This window comes from Neolamprologus multifasciatus, chromosome 14, assembly GCF_963576455.1.
Source record: "Neolamprologus multifasciatus chromosome 14, fNeoMul1.2, whole genome shotgun sequence".
Classification (NCBI taxonomy): domain Eukaryota; kingdom Metazoa; phylum Chordata; class Actinopteri; order Cichliformes; family Cichlidae; genus Neolamprologus; species Neolamprologus multifasciatus.
In genome coordinates, this window is record NC_140452.1 from 39,571,016 (window position 1) to 39,590,090 (window position 19,075).

At 39.4% G+C, this 19,075-nt stretch overlaps 1 protein-coding gene across 4 annotated transcripts in view; it reads right to left on the minus strand.

The window, feature by feature from the left end:
• The window catches only part of nf1a (neurofibromin 1a), a 116,904-nt gene that overhangs the window by 58,747 nt on the left and 39,082 nt on the right, over nucleotides 1–19,075 (minus strand). For all 4 annotated transcript variants that reach the window (XM_085130731.1, XM_085130730.1, XM_085130732.1 and 1 more), the window contains exons 21-29: nucleotides 17,050–17,189; nucleotides 12,578–12,700; nucleotides 11,991–12,074; nucleotides 11,741–11,857; nucleotides 8,658–8,839; nucleotides 8,351–8,562; nucleotides 7,687–7,848; nucleotides 7,480–7,577; nucleotides 6,985–7,120 (exon numbers count right to left, since the gene is read on the minus strand). In XM_085130731.1, coding sequence (XP_084986857.1) covers nucleotides 6,985–7,120; nucleotides 7,480–7,577; nucleotides 7,687–7,848; nucleotides 8,351–8,562; nucleotides 8,658–8,839; nucleotides 11,741–11,857; nucleotides 11,991–12,074; nucleotides 12,578–12,700; nucleotides 17,050–17,189 — 1,254 coding nt within the window. The remainder of the gene's footprint in view (nucleotides 1–6,984; nucleotides 7,121–7,479; nucleotides 7,578–7,686; nucleotides 7,849–8,350; nucleotides 8,563–8,657; nucleotides 8,840–11,740; nucleotides 11,858–11,990; nucleotides 12,075–12,577; nucleotides 12,701–17,049; nucleotides 17,190–19,075) is intronic.

Genomic DNA, 19,075 nt, shown 5'->3' on the forward strand with positions numbered 1-19,075 from the left:
ATTCACAACCTTGGGTGTCAACGTTGCTTGCTCGCCCGCATGGCAGGGTGACAACAATACCCCATTAGGTTTTTAAGGCTGAGCATTAAAAACTGATCTAGCATAACATAAAAACTGATTAAAAGCAAAAAGTGAAAAGCCATGGGTACAATTATGTCTAAGGATATACACAATTAGTTGACTAATCATTGCTACTGTCACTAGTCTCTAATAGACTCCCTGTATTTCTGCTTATCCGGGGCTGGGTCATGTGGGCAGCGGCCTAAGAAAGGAGGGCCAGACTTTCCATTCACCAGCAACTGCCTTCAGCTTACCCGAGGGAATACAGAGTAGAGCAGGGCAGTATGGCCAAAAAATATTTATCACGATATATATTTGAAAATTTGCGATAACGGTATAACTGACGATCTAATTGACCCGAGACAAAATACTTTACTACTCCACAACTTTATTAGTGGAAAAAAGAACCCATCAACGTATTTTCACTTAAACAAGCAGCTGTTTTTTTATGTGCATTAAAGTTATATAAATATTTAACAGTGCAAATGCAAATTCCTTGCTGACAGTTTAACCAAAAGGCATTTCCAGTGGAAATTGGCCGACATATCCTCAGCATAACCATGTATAATATCCACAAAACACACAGTGCGGTAATATTATGTTGAAGCACAGTACGTATCACTCCGTGTGACTCCTGACGACGGTAGCCGTAATGCTCGGCTTTCGAGCGGTGCGGCTTTCGTACTTAAGCAAAGCTGCACTAAAACATTTTTTGACAGATTTTTGAGCGCTGTGTACCAAATAAAATCAGCTCGGTAATAACGGTAATAATGATGGTGCGCTTGCTTGCGCTAATAAAAAATCTGCTTTGGTGTGTATCTGACGGACGAAAGCTAAACCAGTTCCACACCACTGAAGTTGCAGCATTTTGACAAACCAATTCCGGTTCATCTGTTTCATTCAACGATCCGCTTTCGCCGTGAAACTATGATATGCAAAAGATAGACTACAAAACAAACATCTTACTTTTCTGTTTTACTGATTTCAAATAAACAAGAACAGGCTGCGAAAAATAACCCTTCATTGCAAAGGTTGGTATTTTAAAGAAGAAGGAACATTTAGGGCCAGACTAACATCTGTGGCAGCCAAAAGCCTTCTTTTCACATTAAAATATGCTGGATTCAATAAAGAGGCACAGTGTCAGTTTTGTGACTGAAAGTCGGAACAGGAGTATTTTTGCAGTTGGCCTTACACCGTACATACTTGCAAGAGTTTCACCTCTAGAAAAAGAATATTTAAATGAATCAGGCAAATGTGAATGAAATGTCTCTGGCACGCACTTTAATGCAAACTTTACGAAATCTAAGGTTTCACTAAGTTTTAATGATATGAAACCTTGTTTCATATCACTTTTTTAGGGTTTTTTCCTTCTTATTCTCATTGTCTTAAATATAATGTGGAATTGAAGATACCACACGGTTAAGGAGCAGTTAAAGTATGACTCATTACTGAAGAATGTGATTAACTTGTTGAAGTGCCTTTGCTTGACCCCTTTTTATAGCAGTTGAAGTTCATATTGAGTTACAATGAAAGAAAGTATAAAAATTGGATTAAAAATGATTTTAAAGCCAAATTTCAGCCCTTTAAAAATGTAGCATTATCTTTTGATGTATGGCTTATAATATTACAATATTATAATATAATATTCCTTTAGATGCCGCACTATAAGGACATACAGATACAGCCACTCAAAACTGCCGCTTTTAGCCAGAGGTCAGCCGACTGACTGTTGACCTTAGGGCATTTCTCTTCTCTACTAAAAACACGCCCCTTTTACTCAATATCACAGTCACCAAGAGATGGCACTTTCTTCAAAAACAAAAAACAAAAACTGACCTGAATAGTTAGCTTCAGATGATTTTCTCTGTATTATTGTAGGGTTTCTACCTTATGATATAAAGGCCACTGTTTTGAAGAAATAATAAATGTATAAATAAAATGTATAAATAAAACTGATTTGAATTTCACCACTTCACATTCTTTGATAGCTTTGGTTGTAAATCTCTTCAGCTATTAAAATTATAAAAACTTAGTTTAACCATTGTTAAACAAGGTTTTGGTAATTTATACTTAAAATTACCTAAACTCTTTCTAGTAAACAGTTTTTCATTCATTCATTCATTTCAATGTAATCTAATAAAGAGATACAATTTAAAAGAAAATTAAATCCAGACAAATAATATTCTTGCACACAAGCTTCTTCATGGATCCCAAGCCTGTAAATAAATGTGCCTCAACACTGCTCCACCTGGTGGATACACTAGAGATTACCACTGGTTTTCTTAACTGCCGCTTAGGGGTATTGCTACTCATGGTTGCATCAGCCACGTCACAGGTGGGGGATGATTACAGTCACCCACTAGCCAGCAATCAGTCAGAATCCCATCATGGTCCTGTCAGGGATGAGGTAGCCACTTTAAGTGGCTGTATTTGTACAGTGGTAGAATTCTTGGCAACAACGGTCGGATGCATGTTCCACTTTTGATGTAGCTTTATTGTCACGAACACTGCACCTATCACAATATTTGTATCATCAATTTAAAAAACAAAACAAAAACAGATTTAACTCTGTTATATTCTGCCAAGTTAATATGACACTCCTGAGTCAGTTTAATAAGATAAAATTAGTTTTGATGGTACTAAAAATAATATTCATGAATCTAAATTCCATTATGCTACTCATCCCTGATACCCAGTCCAGTTTACTGTATGAAAGTAGCTTATTCAAAATAACTGCTGTTTATTCAAAATAACTGCTCAGCTTAAACAGTCGAGCTCATGTACGGGTAAAGCAGGTTTACTGCTGAGATGATTTGTAAATACTTTCCTGGGGACAAGAGGCTCATGAGGCTGTAAAGTTAAGGTACTACCATGAACTGCAAAGCCAGCAAGTTTATCTGCCTTCAAGACTTTGATTTTCTGAATGTAATTTTGACCCCTCTCTCTCAACCTAATTATAACATATCTCCAGATCTTTCATGGGACAGCAAGGCGTTCCAAGACAGCGAGATGTAATCTCGCCTCCGTGTCCTGGATTTAAACTTGGTCTGCCTCAGGGCCTTCTCCTGGGGAGACATGCCCAGAAAACCTCACCCAGGAGGCGCCCACAAGGCATTCTGGTCAGACGCCGGAAAAAATAAATGATGGCAAAAAATCTCCCAAAAGAATCTTTGTTTCATTGAAAGCGCTGATAAAATAAAGACAGAGGAAGTGTAGGAGTGTGCAAAAGATTTTCTTTTACAGTGATTCGATCAAACAAAAAGAATCAAATGTTAACTTAGATCATGACAATGAAAAAGGTGTGATCACAGTTTTTGGGTTTGTTTTTTGGTTTTTTAAATGCACTCAAATCTGGAGTTACTGAAAAAGTAGTTCGGGAGAAATTTCACTCAGTTTTACTCAAAAAAAGTAAGTCTGGCTTCTACCAACTTAACTTGTTTTTCCTAGGCCACACACTGCTTTTACTAGTTTTTACCATCATGTGTTCTCTACTTTTATGTTTTATTTTATCTGTATGCTTTCTAGTTAACAACCCCAACTGCCCTCACTACAATATTACTCCTGCTCAGGGGAATTTTAAATAATTTCAGAGGTGTTCAGTAATTTGAACTACAACATAGCTCTGAGGAGCCTGTATCATGGATGCTCAGTGGTTATAATCTCTCTTCATTTAGTGCATGCAATTGATGGCACCAGGAGTAGCAAGTTTTAGTGTTTATATTCAAAGATTTTTTTAGCTCTCCAATTTCTGAGTGGATGTTCATGGTAACAATTTTGTCACACAAAGATGAATGCATTGTGTAAATACAGTCAAGCTCATAATTATTCATGGCAAATTTTGACTTGACGTTACTTTTATTCATTAATTAATTACACAGGTGTTTCCCAAAGACAATAAGAGGATGTAAAAGAGGCATCATAGTGGGGAAAAAATATTTCTGAGCTCTTTTTTACATTTGAGCAAAAAGTGTAATGTCCAAAATTATTCATACCCATCACAAACTGTCACAGTCAATCTGAAGTTCTATACCATTCCAAACAGTCCAAGATGTTCTACAGCATTCTAATTACCCTGATTCATTGAGAACAGGTGTTTTAATCAACTTAACAGGTGAAAAACAGCAGCTCTTTGCAGTTGGCTTGTGGACAGTCATGACTAAGACAAAGGAGCTCAGTGAGGACCTGCAGCTGCACATTGCGGCTGCTCACAAGTCAGGAAAGGGCTACAAGGGCTGTATCCCAATTCAGGGTCTGCAGCCTTAAAGTACGCAGCCTCAACGATCCTCAAGGGCCGCGTACTCAAAGACCGCTAAGGCCGAAAGTGCGAGGCTTGTGAAATGGGACGGTCTAGCCTCCGTTGCGCTGCCCAGGTTGCCGAGCAACCATGATACTAACAGCTGGAAACGTTTCATACAGCTTTGTTTGACAGAAATGAAGGAGAAAATCTTTTGTTTATTTGTTTGTTTGTTTCTACATGAGCTTTGATCATTCTCTGTAAGATTAAGCTCAGCTATTGAACGTCGTATATTTTAAAGTAAAGGCTTTAAAACCAAGTTAGTACAAACGTCACTAATGTCACATAACTTTGCCGACATGTGGCCAACAGTAATGTTTTAATGTTCTTCGTTATTAAACATTTGTACACAAATAAGTGACATAATATTCAGTACTTACTTAAAGTTTACTCTTCGGGCGCCCCTCATCCGCCGTTTTTTTTCGGCAAAATTATCCACACCCACCGTCGCGCTATGCATTCTGGGATATGTTGGGCCACAAAGTCTACACCGCCACATCCTTAAAATTCAGGGAAATGAAGGACGCATTTGAGGGCCGCATTTCGAGCAGCCTTCGAATTGGGACAGCCTTCGTTGCGTCGCTGTGACGTAATCGGCCTTAAAATGCGGCCTTTAAGGCTGCAGACCCTGAATTGGGATACAGCCAAGGTTATATCTAAAGGTTTTCAAGTTCCAGTGTTATTAAAAAACATACAAGATGTTCCGCAGTGTGGAACATCTCAGAGGACGTGGTTGGAAGTAACACCTGTGCTGGCCAGGAGGATGGTGAGAGGTGTGAAATAGAATTTCAAGGATCACCACCAAGACCATACTGGTGAATCTGTGCTCTACTAGTGGCAATGTCTCAAGGCAGAGAATCCAACGGAAACTGGACAGTGCTATGTTCCAGTAATGCAGACCAAGGAAGACGCCACATCTCCAAAGAAGGCACACAAAAGCCTGCTTGGCCTTTGGAAATGCTCATCTGGACAAAGAAGCAGAGTTCTGGTCTTCTGTGTTACAATCGGATGAAAAACAAATTGAATTGTTTGGACACAATGATGTTTCCTTCATTTGGCATAAAAAACAAAACAAAAGCAAAAAAGGAGAAACCTTTTGCTAAGAACACCATCCCCTCTGTCAAACATGGTGGTGGGAACCTAATGCTTTGGGGCTATGTTTCAGCCAATAGACCAGGGAACCTAATCACAGTAAATGGCACCATGAGAAAAGAGCAATACAAGAAGATTCTCAACAATAACATCAGGCAGTCTGCAGAGAAACTTGGCCTTGGGCACCAGTGGACATTTCAGCACAACAATGACCCAAAACACACAGCAAAAGCGGTGAAGAAATGGTTAGCAGACAAAAACATTAACGTTTTGAAGTGGCCCAGCCAGACTCCTCACTTGAAACCAAATGAAAATCTGTGGCGGGAGCTAAAGATCAGGGTGATGGCAAGAAGACTCTACAACCTGAAAGAGTTGGAGCTCATTGCTAAAGATGAATGGACAAAAATACCTTTGGAGACACGCAAAAAGCTGGTCTGCAATTATAGGAAGAGTTTGATTGCTGTAATCGAGGTCTTTCTATTGATTGTTGCGTGGGGTATGAATAATTTTGGACGTGACACTTTTTGCTCAAATGTAAATAAAAGATGAGATTTTTTTTTCCCTCCAAAATGATGCATCTTGTACATCATCTTATTATCTTTTGGGAGACGTTTGTGTCATTTCTGGTAAAAAAAAAAAAAAAAACCTAAAAGAAAAACCTAAAAAAAAACTTGCTGATTGAATAAAAATAACTAAGTCAAAACTTGCCAGGGTTATGAAAAAGTATGGGCTTGACTGTATCAACAATCCTGCAGACCATAGTGTTTTAATGTGGAATATCACATGGATTCATGTGTGCGATTAATACTTGCTATGCTTGCACACACAAACTGCATTTGCAGCCACTTTCCCACTGAGGTAGGAATTCATAGTTCAGTCAAATGCAGAATATTTTTAATGGACAAATTACATCCAGCTATCATGGTCACAGGCACTGTGTGTTTGAACTGCAGCACATAGAGAACTCGCTGGTTCTGCTAGCTTGTACTTGGCAGTAGTGCACACTGCCAATTACGTCTAGCACAAGCAAGTTAACTGATTAATAGAAAAGAAATTACCAGTTTTAGTTCAGTTTAAATCAAGAGAATCAAAAAATATCTCAGGTCAAGATGAAAAAGGAAAAGACTGTGACCAACATAAACTGTATAAAGTTTTCAGATAACCTTGCTTTTAATTGAAAATAATGACTAGTGATCCTGTTAGATGTCAAGATGGCAAAACCTTAAAAAACAAAAAAAACAACAACAAAAAAAACAGGCTCTGCACTAGAATCATCTGCAACGTGTTCCACCAAATCTCAAGCTTTAAAGGATCTTTGAAAGGTCCTAACTTATGAGTCAGGCAGTTTAAAGTTCTGTATAGTTGTGCACTGATTCATGTTATGTAGAAGCAGTGAATCAAGCGGCATCAGGCGGCCTTAGAGTGAAGAGGTAGGAGCTTGAAATGTTAAAGTGACACTATGTGCACACAGGCAAGAGCAGACAAATTGAGTGAGCAACTGTGGACTCATGTTGGAGTGAAAAAAATGAGGGGTCTACCTGGTAGAGACAGTGGCAGACACTGCGGAGCTGTGGGGGAAATTCGCCTGATGAACTAATGATGGCCTGAAAAAAGCGCTCAGTGATTTGCAGCAGGTTCCTCTGGTTCTCTTCGAGGTTCTCACCTTGTTCCAATCTGATGACAAAAAAAACAAACAAAGTTTCAGTTCTTGTGACCATATAGAAATAGTGGGCAGCACTTAGCTGACACATGCATCCAACACATAGTTTGTGTTTTTTTATTTGAAGCAGTTCCAGTGACTAAACTATGGCAAACGGGAAAAAAGCCAGTTTATGGTAGCACAAAATTCATAATGTATGAGAAGAAATTTGCCAGTGACTTGCAGAGGAAGCTCCTCCTTGTGCATGCTATAATTTTGCTACCACTTAAATTTCTCCAACATCTGCTACCTAGGCCATTTCTCAAAAGGCATTAAGAAAAAGAAGGGCTTCAGTTTTTCAGTCTAAGCTGTCTGCAGAGATGGAGGTACTAACCTGGTGGGGTCCACCTCAAAGCTAATGTGTTCAGGGGTTGTGATGACTCCTCTCAATAAAGGCTCCAGTAACTTCTGTAGATAGGCTGCCCCGTATACCTGAAAAAAAGAAAGAATGACAGCTTAAATCATGCAAACAACATGTCCTAAGAGGCAGTTACGAAGCATTTCTAAAGAATTCACAAGAAGAGTCAGGCAGGGTTTCTACCTTGAAACAGAAGGTCATTATCTTGCTGGCCAGGCTATTTCCTCTGAAGAGGGTTTGCATGGAGTCAGCTAGCTCCACCTCTTTAGAAAACATATTCCACAGGAGTTGGTAGAGTAGGTGTCGGGAATCAAACAGTGTCACCAGGACTCGTGCTAGTTCATCCTGAAAACACATACAGTAGCTATTACATAGGCTTTCGGGGTGGCTGTAGCTCAGGTGGCAGAGCGGCTCAGCCACTAACCAGAAGGTCGGTGGTTCGATCCCCAGTCTGCTCCAGTCTGCATGCCAAATATCCTTGGGCAAGATACTAACCCCATGTTGCTCTCCGATGCATCCATCGGAGTATGAATGTGTACGAATGTTAGATACTCAGCACTTAAACTTAGAAGTGCTTGTGTGAATGGGTGTGATTGGGTGAATGAATTAGCTGTATAAAGCGCTTTGAGTGCTCGGACAGAGTAGAAAAGCGCTATATAAGAACCAGTCCATTTACCATTTACCATTTACTTTCACTGTATTAAAGCAACATTATGAACACACCCATTAATAAAAGCCTCTGAAAGGTCTGTGCAAATGTGTAGTAGCATTATGTTACCTACGACATTATGTCAACATTCAATTTTAAATCCGTTGTTAAAAACAAAAACAAAAAAAAGCCACACACCCATTGAGACCCTGGAACCACATTAGCTAATGCCATGGCAATGGGCAGCTCTCCTTGGTCTCCCATCATGGTGACCAGCTCTACCAGCCTCTCAAAGCGGTCAGCCAACACAGTCTCAGCCAGTGTGTCAAACTCTGTTCCCTGTTGAAGGATCTTGGTCAGCACTTCCATAAATGTGGCTCGAGTCTGAAGATCTTTGTGATAACCGAGACCTGAAAAAGAGGAAACCAAAATGTAAATTTACTAAAATAAACTACTGGACTTCCTCACAACAGATTCATTTTGCCTTATATATTTCCTTACTTACCAATTGAGTGCATAAGACCACTGTCCACATTAGCATTGAGTAGATTGGACATTGCTAGGATGGTGCAATGTCGAAGGGATGCCAGACGTCGGGACATTCCTCTCTTACGTCCCCCAACTGCCTGGCCTTCATCCTCCACCTCACTGCAGTCATTCAGCAGGTTCATGAACAGAGTAAAGTACCTGCACACCACCAAAAACAACAGCTAAATGAGAAAAGATGGGTTTTCTATAGTCTCACTATACTGTGCATCTTTTATTTGTATACCTTCACAGGGGTTCACATTTTCAGTGACAAATTTCAGAAAGCCAGTTGTAAAATCATTACTGGAAGTGTACTGAATGTGACAGTATTTGGCAAAAACAAAACAAATGAAAAACCAAAACGGAAAAGTAAACGTGGTCCGTTGTAAACTGTATAATTCTGTCTGAAATCAGGCATCAATGACACTGCAATCTGCAGCAGTGGGCTGAACAGAGGTTTGTCTCAGTGTTCAGCCCCATTCCCAACATCAAGGAGACATCCCTGTATTCTCATATATATAGTAATGTGGAAGATTCTTGGGCCACTCGCCATTTCTTGCGAGGAAAATGGGAAATAGGTGCACTGATTAAAGGCAGTTACTGAATTTGTACAGTTCTACACTTATTTGGTAAAGTCACCTTTATTCTTCAAAACAGCCTGAACTCTATTAGGTAAGCTTTCTTGTCATTTCTTTTAGCAGTTGTCCACACTTCTTGAAGGACACTTGAAAGATCTTGCATCAAGATCTCCAAATCCCACTGGCTGAAATGCAGCTCGAAACCACTGTATGTAGCTGTAGATACTATTGTACCTTTCTTCTGACGTCCTCCATGCATATAAACCACAATTTGATACAAAACAAATCTGGATCAATGGCTTCATTAGACCTGTTGCCACTGATTTTCAAGATTCATGTAATTTTGGATATCTCAGCCTTTTCTCTTTTCTTCCCTTCCTTAAGAACGGCTCCTTGCATCTTACTATTATGTGAGTAAATAAACTGCTTAATGTTCATGTTTGAGCAGACCACACCTTAGTCAGACTGCTGCTGGGAATCCGGGAGGGTGGCTTAATTTTTTTTTTGAGAGCAGCAGTTGCTCACCGGCCACTGTGCCAGACAGGGCCGGTCACTCCTAGAGAGGCCACTGAAGCCATTCCAAGCAGTGAGGCGACCCGTGTGTGGAGCAGACATAGGAAACCCACTTGCACTCAAAAAGAAAAAAAAAAAGAAAAAAAGGAACGGCTCCTTGACAACCATCGTTCCACCACGACAATTTCTAATGCGGCTTCAGCAAATAGTAAATGGATCAACTAAAAAGGCTACATGTGTCTCTCTGGTCTTATGTTTGGTCATTAGAGGATTTTTGCCTGTCCATTCTCTTCTGCTCATTTCTGCTCCCTTTTGGTATGTCTTTCTTCAAAGCCGACATTGTAACACACTATTCACTTCACGCAAATTCGTGAAGTGTTCCACATTTTTTACTGGGGTGGGTGTAGCTCAGCTCCTTGGGCAAGATACTAACCCCATGGTGCTCTCCGATGCATTCATCGGAGTGTGAATGTGTGTGAATGTTAGACAGTAAGCACTAAACAGTTTAGAAAAAGTGCTTGTGTGATTGGGTGAATGAATTACTTGTATAAAGTGCTTTGAGTGCTCAGATAGAGTAGAAAAGATATATAAGAACCAGTTCATTTACCATTACTACTAGCGATAAAGGAGAGAGTGATCCGTCCACATACAGTGGTGTGAAAAAATGTTTTCCTGATTTCCTATTATTATTTTTTTGTAACACTTAAGTGTTTGAGATCATGAAACAAATTTAACTACACAATAATTCAGGTAAACACAAACAAAAACTTTCTAAATGATGGCATTTGTTGAGGGGAAGAAAAAACAATCCAAACCTACATTGCCCTGTGTGAAAAGTGATTGCCCCCTAAACCTAATAACTGGCGGAGCCACCATTAGCACCAACAAATGCAGTCTCTTTACACAGCCTGCACCTGGGGTCTTGCCTGGTGTGATAGACCCCAGCCTCTATGGATCTTGTACTCAGACCTTGTTCTTGTGCTGCCATGATTAAGCCTCTGTGCTGTCTTTCAGTCCAGCTTTGTCCAGCCACTGGTAGGATTTCTGGATATCAGCCACCTCCTCTATCTGCCGGTGGTACATACCGTGCAGGGGCCTGTTCTTCCATGATGGTTCCTCGCCTTCCTCCTCTTTCTTGGGTTTCTGCTGCCTGAGGTATTCACTGAGCACTCGGTCAGTTGGGGCCATCTTTGTGATGTATTTGTGGATGTTCTTTGTCTCATCCTGGACTGTGGTGCTGACACTCACCAGTCCCCGGCCCCCTTCCTTCCGCTTAGCGTACAGCCTCAGGGTGCTGGACTTGGGGTGAAACCCTCCATGCATGGTAAGGAGCTTTCGTGTCTTGATGTCAGTGGCTTCTATCTCCTCCTTTGGCCAGCCTATTACCCCAGCAGGGTACCTGATCACGGGCAGGGGATCCCCAGGTACTTGTAATTGTCCTCTATGTCTGCAATGTTGCCTTCTGGTAGCTCGATCCCCTCAGTTCTGACTACCTTCCCTCTCTTTGTTACCATCCGACTACACTTCTCCAGCCCGAACGACATTCCAATGTCATTGCTGTATATCCTGGTAGTTTGGATCAGTGAATCGATGTCTCGTTCACTCTTGGCATACAGCTTGATGTCATCCATGTACAGGAGGTGGCTGACAACTGCTCCGTTCCGTAGTCGGTATCCGTGGCTACGGATATATATATGTGTGTGTGCGTGTGTGTTCCTTTTAGTAACTTCCACAGGCTTCAGTCCTAAGTACATCATCTGAAGATCTTTTTTGAGTTTAATATATTGAGTTTTGAGTTATAACATAGTTTCTAGTGTAAAAATAATTGTATCCCAAAATAGCTGAATCCTTGTACAGGTTCAAATGATATGGGAGTGGTCAGCATCCATATCACTGATTGATTAAGTACTTAATGATCAAGTACTGTCTTTTATGCCACAGAAAAGGTGAAATGTTGATGTGTTCTTACTTCAAGAAGAGCTGAGATTTGGCCTCCATCAGCTCTACTCCATCTCCCTCCTCTGGCTGCAAAGGAAGACCAGCTAACAGTGATACTACAGCCTCCATACTGGCTTGGTCCAGGTCCCTTAGCATCGCACATTACACATGCATGCATGCACACAAACAGACACACAGACAAATATGAAAACAATGAGAAGGGAGTTCATCATTTCTTGACAATACAATGGTTTTATAGCATATATTTAACAGAGATGCACCTTGTCAGGCACTTGATGTCATCATCGGCAGCTTGGTTGGAGGTTCCCATTACCCAGTCTGTCAGATATTCCACCATCTTGTTCCTACAAAACACCATGAGTGAAAAATTCCATTATGTCCAAAGGGGCAATACGTTTCTATGTAAATAACAAGCAGAGGGGCAGCGGGCTGCACTATTGCATTGCGGCTTGGTGATGGACGGTTTCAAACCCATTGGCCACCTGGGACCTTTCTGTGTGAAGTCTGCATCTTCTCTCGGGTAGTCTAGCTTCCCCAAACAGTCAGAAGATATTCAAAGTGTTATGTTAATTTGCGAGTCTAAATTGCCCAAACGTGTCAACGTAAGCGTCAATGGTCGTCTGTCTCTCAGTGATACCTGGGGACCTGTCCAGAGTGTACCCTGCCTTTTGCCCTGTGACAGCTGGGAAAAGCTTCAACCCCCCCATCCAACTCTGAATCAAATAAGTGGAAGAAGAAAATCTAAGTGAATAGGATGTGTTGAATTTCTTCCGTTAAAATGCATGTGTTTTTTTCCTCAGTGATGTGCAAGCAAACAGTGTCCTAACTGGTAGCTGCTTCTACTGACCTGAACTTCATCTCCTGGCAGAAGGACAGGTCATCTCGTCTCTCCATCATCACCTCGACCAGCTGGCACAGCTTGGTTTTGATCTGGATCGCATGGACTACATTACCCAAAATACGCACATACCTAAGGGATAGAGCACAGTTCTGTGTAGCTCAGAGCATATTCGGTGATTTTCATTACAGTTTCCAAAAGCTTCAGAGACAAATAAAATCATAATTCCATTCACTTTGAAAAAATAAATCTCTCTCACTGACATTATTCACTTTTTAAACACATTTGGATAAGCAAACATTTGATCCTGTTTAAACCTTTAAGACCTACCATAGAACCAAGTCCGCCAGAGCTTATATTATATTTTTACATGCTGTAGAGCCATTTATGGGAGCATTTCAAGTTGCTATACATCAATACAACCATTACAGCCTAGATTTTAATAATATGTATGAATTAAGTGCATAGTAACTACATAAATTGCAAAAAAGTGCAATAAACTACAAAAAAATTAAAATCGTTTTTGTTTTTTAACATATATTTCTAGTTAGAGAAATTTAAGAGGCTTATCCCTCAAAACTGTAAATACAAAAAAGTTGCACAAAATAGTTTCCCACCACAGGAAATTTATTTTGAGTGTCTTCATAGTTTTATTTTTGAAATACACCAGTTTTTATATAATGCAGGAAAAACGAAAATAAATATTATAATGCAAATTTGCAAAAAAGCAGCATGTGCATCAAAATAAACTATTTCCAGCAGTGCAATATGAGTCCTAAGCATCCCAGAAACAACACAGAAAGTCATAAAGTCAAACATAACTTTTAAAAACACCAGTATAGGCTCATAAGGCCTTGATGGTAAAAAACTACATTTCCGCGAAAATGATGTCACTTCCGGTCTCGGGCAGGTCATGGCGGACATCGATAGTTCGTGCTGACATCTATTCCAACCTAGGAAGTGTTATGAACAGCTGATCGGATCGGCAAAGCGTGTTTCTGGAATATTATGTTTTTGTTGCTGCAAGTGCTTTTTATGCAGTTTTTGCAAAGATATATGTGGACATATATATATATATACACATATATAGGACAAGCTGATGGCATAAGATGTAAGTACAACTCCTCCGGTTTCATATGCAAAAAAAATTATTGCGCTAGCTTACGTGGTTGCAGTTCTACAGGGATTTAAAAGTAGTTGCGCAAAACGGAGCGTGCCCGCTCTGACCGGTTTTAAAGGGTTAAAACAGCGCCTATTGATAAAGTCGACATACTCTGATGGAAAACCCTAAAAGGGTTAAATGTACTGGATTGATATAGTTTTTCCTTCTAGTCTTACTCGCCCCTCACAGTATATACAGCCACTTAAAATGGCCACCTGGTCCCTAATAGGACGATGATGGATGCTTAGCCGATTCTTAGCAGTAATGATACACCTTGCCTGTGACATGGACAATGCAACCATGAGTAGGAACACCATAAGTCAGGGGTGTCAAACTCAAATACACAGTGGGCCAAAATTCAAAACTGGAACAAAGTCGCGGGCTAACATTAATATTTATTGAAATATATTTATTCCTCCAGATATAAGAACGAATCTTTTCTTATGGACTCAAACACATTTTGCTGAAAAACTGAATATGGAACAAGCAAAGCTTAATACTAAACAATATATATATTAGCTGTATAATACCAGTAGGCCAGCTCTAATAGTAATTTGGTATGGCTTCGCGGGCCAAATGTAATTAGGCTGCGGGCCAAATTTGGCCCACGGGCCAGAGTTTGACACCTATGCCATAAGTGGCATTTAGGAAAACCAGTTGTAATGTCTTGCATATCCAGCAGGGGGAGGAGTGTGCATTCATTTACCTTTTAAATACTTATAACAGAACCATCACTTTAAGCCTTTCTATAAAACACCAACATAAATGTTTGCTTGCACCAAATAAAATAGAGGTTGTGCATACCAAACACGCAAGACAGAAGACAGACAGTGATGCTTGCTCTCTATGGTCAAAATCAAAACTGAAATGTGAATTAAGCACTTGCTGGATTGTGCAATACCCAGCAATTAATGCAATTTAAACAAGCCGCCATAGAGCACTCAAAATGTGCGTATGTGCCTGTGTTTTTCTGCCAGAAATTTGTGGCACTTTGTTCTAAACAATTGGGGTGATTAATAGGGTCAGTAAAATGATTCTGTAGGAGAGGGGCACAAAATAGTAGTTTTACTAATAATGTATGGATTGCATAATTTTAAAATGCAGTAAATTGGCTGGTGTAACTGTATTTTTTGTTTTAAACCATTCTGCTCTGTACATCTCTGATAAATCACTACTACACATTAGGCGATTATTCAAACAGCTCTCTGACCCCTCCCAAAGGCCAATGAATTCCAAACCCCAGCCCAAATATCCTCTCTATGTCCAACCTTGATTTTAACAGACGCACATAGTAGTCCTGCAGAAATCACTGACAGAAAGTACTGACAGAACACTGTTATACAAACAATCTTCTTCTTCGAATTTTCCTGAATTTTATGACATTAAAATAAGGGAGTTAAGCTTTTTACATTTTAATGCTTGTTGTTCAGCTGCCGTGCTTTATCTGTATTTCATTGAAACAATCATCACTTATTAACCCTTTAAGACCTACCATAGACCCAAGTCCGCCAGAGCTTATATTATATTTTTACATGTTGTGGAGCCATTTTGGGAGCATTTCAAGTTGCTTTACATCAATACAACCATTAAAGCCTAAATTTTAATAATATGCATGCATTAAGTGCATAGTAACTACATAAATTGCAAAAAAGTGCAATAAACTACAAAAAAATTAAAATCGTTTTTGTTTTTTAACATATATTTCTAGTTAGAGAAATTTAAGAGGCTTATCCCTCAAAACTGTAAATACAAAAAAGTTGCACAAAATAGTTTCCCACCACAGGAAATTTATTTTGAGTGTCTTCATAGTTTTATTTTTGAAATACACCAGTTTTTATATAATGCAGGAAAAACGAAAATAAATATTATAATGCAAATTTGCAAAAAAGCAGCATATGCATCAAAATAAACTATTTCCAGCAGTGCAATATGAGTCCTAAGCATCCCAGAAACAACACAGAAAGTCATAAAGTCAAACATAACTTTTAAAAACACCAGTATAGGCTCATAAGGCCTTGATGGTAAAAAACTACATTTCCGCAAAATGACGTCACTTCCGGTTTCGGCCAGGTCATGGCGGACATGCGATAGTTCGTGCTGATGGACATAGGAAGTGTTATGAACAGCTGATCGGATCAGCAAAGCGTATTTCTGGAATATTATGTTTTTGTTGCTGCAAGTGCTTTTTATGCAGCTTTTGCAAAGCTATATGTGGAAGGAAACTGTGACCGAGGACAAGCTGATGGCATAAGATGTAAGTACAACTCCTCCGGTTTCATATGCAAAAAAAATTATTGCGCTAGCTCACGTGGTTGCAGTGCTACCGGGATTTAAAAATAGTTACGCAAAACGGAGCGTGCTGCTCTGACCGGTTTTAAAGGGTTAATGATCGTGAAATAAAAGCCTTCCTTCTACAGGCAAGCAGCAACCCCCCAATATGGGAATAGTTTTGGTGACTACAAGATTTCTCATTAAAATCTTTTACAGGTAATAATTCAAGTCAAAGGGGTGTGTTTATAGTGGAAAGTAGATATGTCCCAGGAGAAGGAGGGCGGTACTCCGATCAGCTGACAACCGGTTGACATTTGGCTGTTAGCAGCAATCATGAGTGGCTGTACCTGTAAACCACATTCACCCATTTAGGCTATGAGGTAAAAAGGTGCCTTATCCTAGATTTAGCTAGTATTTAATTCTCATCTGCAGGTCCTGGACAGGTACACAAAATGTTAAAGAATTTATAATTTAAATAAACATACACAGTCTCCAAAAGTTGATTCTGTTCATCTGGACATAGCGTTTTCATCACTCATGCAAGTGACTTGTTCAGTTACTGGAGACTGAAGAAGCCTGAGGACTTTGTTATTAGATAAAATGAATATTGATAAAGTTTACCTTTATGGGCAGAATCTGCAGTAGAAAAAATGTGATAAATCATAATGTATCACATCGCGAGTTAAGTATTGTGATCATATCGTATCGTGGGGTGTCTGGTGATTCCCACCTCTATTAAATATGTTCAAACTTTTGACCATACTCTTTTAATGCAAAGTGGAGATGGTTAAGCAGAAAATGTTCTACATGCCACTTTGAGATGGAAAGATCCATGAGAGAAGGCTGGACCATTCTGCCAAATGATGAAGCAACTCTACTAGAAGTTATTCTGCTAAAAGGAACAACTATGTTCAGATGTTATGACATTTGTTTTCACATTTTTAATGCCAAAAAGAACATCAATTTAGATTTAGTTTGTTGTGGTGTTTTATGCTTTGTAATTTCCATCACTGTACAATGTTTTCATTTCATATTTTGCTGTGATTACCTTACTAGGTTGAGCATCATGGTCTCAATGCTGGCTTGTCCCAGGTGTTCAGAGCTGCCCTCTGAGTGGTTATCTAACAGGTTCTTCATGATGGCTATGGTCTGCTCCACAAACTGTGTGTTAGTGTCGTTGATGGGAACCTGAAAAAACCGAAAGCCATAAAGTAAATGTCAGTAACATTGTTACTGTACACAGTGTTAAAAAAACAAAACAACAAAACAACAAACACACTTGGTGACTTTTGATAAAGAACTGAATTTTATCAAAGCTGCAGAGTGATGAACCAAAACAAAGAATTGTTTAAGAAAAATCTGACAATTTAATCCAGCCACAGATTTGTTTTTGAGTCCTTGCCAGAAGAAAATTTGGGGATTTTATGAAATTCTCTGATTCGTGTAAATAAGTGTCTAAAAACAGGGGGTGCATTCTGCAGGACCTAACAAAAGCTACCAAAGTACCAAAGTAGGCCAGTACCAACCAAAGCTCAGGTGGTAAATGGACTGGTTCTTATGTAGCGCTTTTCTACTCTACTTGAGCACTCAAAGTGCTTTATACAACATGCCTCCAGCATCCATTTGTACAAGCGCTTTCTTCTACACCTAAGTGCTTTCTATCTGACATTTACATTTATTCATAATCTGATGAATGCATCAGAGAGAAACTTGGTTTTCCATGGTTTAATATCATGCCCAAGGATACTTAAGCATGCACACTGGAGACTAGAGCAGCCAAATATCAAACCACCAACCTTCTGATTAGGAGAGGGCTTACTCTACCTCCTGAGCTACAGTCACCACTCTCATGTCAGGAGGGGTGAGGAACCTAGTCCTATGCTGACGTTGCATCAGTTGTCATTTGCAGCAAGCGCACCTCTACCTTGCTTTCATAGTTCTATGGAAACACAGCTAGCATTAGCAAGTAAATGATCTTCAGTGACTTCTCATCATAACAGATGAGTTTCCTTTGGTTAACCACCTTGGCCAACATGAAGATGGAGTTTTAGAGTTAATAACTCATCTATTACTTCACAAGGGAAAGCTGAGATGATGATGGAGAAGGCAGGTCTGACTATGTCCTGTCTAATAAAACAAGCAGGCTGACCAGGTGCAGGCTCAGAAGCACTGTTAGTTACATCTATGAATTTGTCTAAATTTACGACATTTAACCAGCCAAAACCAGCCATTTAACCAAAACTCCAGTGTTATTGACAGTTAACCATGTTAAACTCTCCTCAAGCAAGGTAATGATGATTCTTTTAAATATTATGAATATATATAATTAAAAAGTAATATTAATCCATCTAAGACTGATAAAGAACATTTTTCTGCAAATTACAGATACAGCCACTCAAAACTGCTGCTTTCAGCCAGAGATGAGACGACAGTCAACTGTCAGCTGAAAGTCAGTCGCTGAGAGTCTCCCTTTCGTCCTTGGGGTGCTAAAAACACGTTCCTTTCACTCAATTGCATAGTGGCACCAAGGGATGTCGCTTTGTTAGGAGAAAGAAAAAAGAAAAAAGAAAAAAACCCCACACCTTTGGATAGTTAGTCATAGATGATTTTCTCAGTATTATTGTAGGGCCTTCATGTTATAATATAAAGCGCATTAAGGCAAGTGTTTTGATTTCATGCTATAAAACTGAATTTAATGGAATTTTACATTCTTTTGATAGCTTTTGCTGTAAACCTCTTCACCGATTAAAATCTAAAAGAAACTGATAAAACTTCATAGTCATTTTCACCATTCAGACATTTCATACTACAAATCCCCCAAACTATTTTCAGTTAACAGTTTTTCATTCATCCAATTCAAGCTAATCCAATAAAATAGTTACAATTTAAAGGAAAATTGAATACAAAAAATAATATTCTTGCACACAAGCTTCCTCAAAGATCCCAGCCTATCGTTTGCTGGGCTGATACTTCTTCAGGCCTCTGTTTGAAATATGAGTACATTCTTCACTTTTCCGTGTAAGGCTGCAACGAAATATTTTTGATTTATTCTTTAAATTTCTTCAAATTCTTAC